The sequence below is a fragment of the Vicia villosa genome, linkage group LG3 (genome assembly GCF_029867415.1).
Source record: "Vicia villosa cultivar HV-30 ecotype Madison, WI linkage group LG3, Vvil1.0, whole genome shotgun sequence".
Taxonomy (NCBI): domain Eukaryota; kingdom Viridiplantae; phylum Streptophyta; class Magnoliopsida; order Fabales; family Fabaceae; genus Vicia; species Vicia villosa.
This window is the reverse complement of record NC_081182.1, coordinates 71,629,666-71,633,610: the sequence shown is the minus strand read 5'-3', so window position 1 is coordinate 71,633,610 and position 3,945 is coordinate 71,629,666. Positions and strand designations below refer to the sequence as shown.

Genomic DNA, 3,945 nt, shown 5'->3' with positions numbered 1-3,945 from the left:
GCTTCTTCCTTGTTTGTCTTACAAACTCTTTTGAAACTCTCTTTTTATCAAAGAATTTTATTTGGACATCGTTTTTCAAACCCGTACAACACCTTATGGATCAAATTAGGAAATTAACAGTAAAAAATCTCTGGATTAAAGAAAATGATTTACTTTTTAGGAAAAATTGCATTATCGAAAGAGATTGATTATCTCTACAAAAACAATATTTTGAATGGACTAAAAAATGATATGTATGATTATTACATTAGATATTGTAAAATAGGTTTGAGAAGCTCTACAAAAGAAATATGATACTGAAGAGGTCAGAGTAAAGAAATAGTCATTAATCGCTACGCGAAGTATCAGATGGTAGATGAAAGGTCCTTGGAGGATCAATGTCATGAAATTCAAAATATTGTTCATGAGATCATCACTGAAGGTGTGTTTTTAGATGAGCAGTTTCAGATTGCTTTTATTATTGAAACACTGCCCCTGGTTTGAAAGATTTTCTTTTAGAATTTCTTCTCCACAAAAAAAAAAAGAATTTTCAATTCAGAGACAAGATCAAAAATTTGTTTCAAACAACCAAAAGAAAATCAGCATGGTTTAAACCCATTTGAAAAACCATTAAAGATTCATAACCACAATATTTAAACCAAATTAAAAATGGGAATCCTTCAAGGGTCCTAAGTTCCCATATATTTCTAGGCAACAACAACCACCACCACAAAGAAATTACACAAGTTTGTTCTCTTGCTTCAATGATGGAAAACTAGGTCATATGGTTGAGTGTAAGAACAAATCTAAGCCTGGTGCCACCCCTAATGCACATGTTAATCTGACCGATGAGTAATTTATTTCTATGATCACCAAAATCAACATGATTGGGGTTGATGGATAGAAACGGAACCCCTCGTCATGTATATTATGATTGTGGAATGTTTCAAACATACACTGATGGTGAAGATAAAAAAGGGTTGTAGAATATAACGAATGTAAAATGTAGGGATAATAGCTATTTTCCCCCCTGCCATATTAGCGACGTTTGAAAAACACCCCTGTAAAAAAAAAAATTTAGATTCCCTCCCTAACATATTCAGATTCCTACAAATTGGTCCCTCCCCCCATCCAGTCACCAGAATCTGAATTTTTTTAATAATTTTTTGAGTTATTTTAATTAGTGACATGGAATAGTTGATGAGTTGGCACAGTAATTGAAGGTAGCTGCGGTAAAAAAAATTCATGAGTTCACAACCCTCAATCCTCAATCCCAAACCGAAAACCCTAAAACAAATTAGGTTATCTTCTTCTTCTCCCTTCTTCAACAGCAGCCCGAGAAAGTCATCTTCTTCTTCTCATAAAAAAGCTCGATCATCTTCTCCTTTCTACAAGCAAAACCCTCGTTCTTCCTTTGTCGTATTCCCGCTGTTGCGTTCTCATCTTCGTCTTCATGGAAGAAAGCTCAAACACAAGCATCCTCTCTAATGGAAGAACAAGACCCAAATGTGGACACGATCTCCCAATGAAAATGTTTATTTCCAAATCCAAAGCAAATCCAGGGAGAAAATACTGGAAGTGCAAGCACTGGGGGGTTAGATTCATTAGCTTTCCAATTTTCTATTTCTTCTACTTATTCTGATTTCCAGCTATTTGGAACATAACTGTATTATGTGTTTGCAGAAAGAGGAGGATTGCGAGCTGTTTCTATGGGATGATGAGTATTTTGGAGTGGACGTTTCAAAGGAAGATCGTTTGGTCTGTACGTGCGAGACTGTGGCTCACCAGATTAAGATGCTCACGAAGGAGATCGAAGAATTGAAGATTACTATTGACAACACTAGAAAAGTAGTGAAATTTGTGATATCAATAGTTGCTTGTTACTGTGTGTTTTATGGTATAGGCTTAGGTAGAATGTAAGAATTTATGTTATAGGCTTAGGAAGAATGTAAGAAACATGATTTCATGAATGTCGTGTAACTCAAATTTCTAATGTGAATCAATGTTGCTCAATTATATGTAACAGACCATATTCAATTGTTATTTCAGATTGTTGTGAATCAATGTTGCTCAATTATGTGCCAAATTTACATGCCAAGGTTTATGTGCCAAATTTATCTGCCATAACAGAATGCTTAATAACAGATATCTAATACTTTGATACCATAACACCAGACTGCCATATAAATGCCTTTATTGTGATATCCAATATTGAAAATGCCATAACAGAATCCTTATAACACCAGCTGCTATGATACAATTAAATGTCATAATACAATTTCTTATTGCAGACCAAAACAAATAGAATATTGATAACAAAATGCTCATAACAGAATGCTCATACCACTATAATACTGATAACAGTTGCATTACAATGATCAATAACATGATCATTATATGTTCATTACAAAAAGAGGCATAGAACCAACACATGATCATTACATGTTCATTACAAAAAGAGGCTTAGAAACCACTTGTTCATTACAGCATCAGAAACAATTGAACCACATGTTCATTACAAAAAGAGGTTTAGAAACCTTACAACATCTATTACATATTCATTGCAAACAGTCACCAAAAACAATGAATTCCCCTAATGCCATAAAGTTACAAATAAACTACTGAGTCATTCTTCTTGCAATGTCCTTCCATTTTTCATCCGCATCATCAAGTACCAATGGTGTATCTGAAGTTGAGCCAGGCCCACTAATTTGCCTTGAATTCTTCAAAATCTTAATCCTTTCACTAACCCTCTTCCTCTTAGGCTTGTGAACAGATGGTTGGAACACCCATAAGCCATTCCCATGCCTTCTTGTCAAGGGCCTTCAACTCATTCATCTTTTTCTCCCAAGCTTGAAAATATGTTGTTTTAGCAGCTCCCATTAAGAGATCCCTAATTGCTGCACCACCACCAAACTTTTTCTTAAAATTTGCATAGAGATGTCTAAGACAAATTCTATGCTCAATCTGCTCAAACATTTCTTCAAACACTGCTACAAGTCCCTGTAAGTAGTGGATTAGTCAGGAAAAGGAAAGAACAATATACAACAAGTAAGAAAATAAAGTTGTATAAAAGAGCAAACCTTTTGTTGATCTGATATAAACACATATTTCCTCTCTACACCAACATCTTCCATAAGTAATTGCAAGAACCACCTCCAGCTTTCTTTTGATTCAGTCTCTACAACTCCAAAAGCCAATGGATAATACTGGTCATTTGGATCTCTAGGCACAGCTACTAAGAGTTGACCTCCATACTTTGTTTTAAGATGGCATCCATCCACACCAATGAACGGCCTACAGCCATTAATGAATCCCTTCTTGCATCCATCCAAGCAAAAGTAAAACTTATCAAATCTTGGTTGAATAGTAGGCAGAGGCCTCTCCACATCAATCTTGATAGTATTCCCAGGACATTGTTTTTTAAGCTCTGCTGCATACCTCCATAACATAGTGTATTGCCTAGTTGCATCTCCTTCAACTATTTCTTCAGCCAAGCATTATGCTCTCCATGCTTTGCCTTTAGTGATACCCACAACATATTTCATTCTCATTTCAGACATTATTTCAGACACTTTTACCTTTCCCATGGACTTCCTTTTTTCCACCACTAGCTTTGATACCCACTTTGAGTTGGCTGATTTGTTATTTAAAACCCTAGCACAACTATGTGACCCCACCCATGTTTTTAGTTGGTAAGTGTGTCTGTCACCAACTTTACTACACAAAGCCAAAAAACCACATTTGCCCTTACACTCCACCCTAACCCTATAGTTTTCATTTTTTACAAACCTTATCTCTCTTCCATTAAGAACAGACCATTCCCTAATAGCATCTTTGAACTCCACCAAAGAATTAAATTCCATTCCTAACTTGAATTTGAAGTCTTTATTCATCAACTCACTTCTAAACTTTTCATATTTTGGATTCTTTTCATCACCACTTTCATCGGGATCAGAACTGTCC

The 3,945-nt window shown here is 35.4% G+C and overlaps 1 protein-coding gene across 1 annotated transcript; it reads left to right on the top strand.

Moving 5' to 3' along the window:
- Positions 1-1,420: 1,420 nt before the first annotated feature.
- On the top strand, positions 1,421-1,984 carry LOC131656079 (uncharacterized). Its single transcript, XM_058925857.1, has 2 exons — positions 1,421-1,573; positions 1,663-1,984. The coding sequence occupies exons 1-2, from the start codon at positions 1,433-1,435 to the stop codon at positions 1,897-1,899; spliced, it is 378 nt and encodes a 125-aa protein (XP_058781840.1). The 5' UTR covers positions 1,421-1,432; the 3' UTR covers positions 1,900-1,984.
- Positions 1,985-3,945: the final 1,961 nt, after the last annotated feature.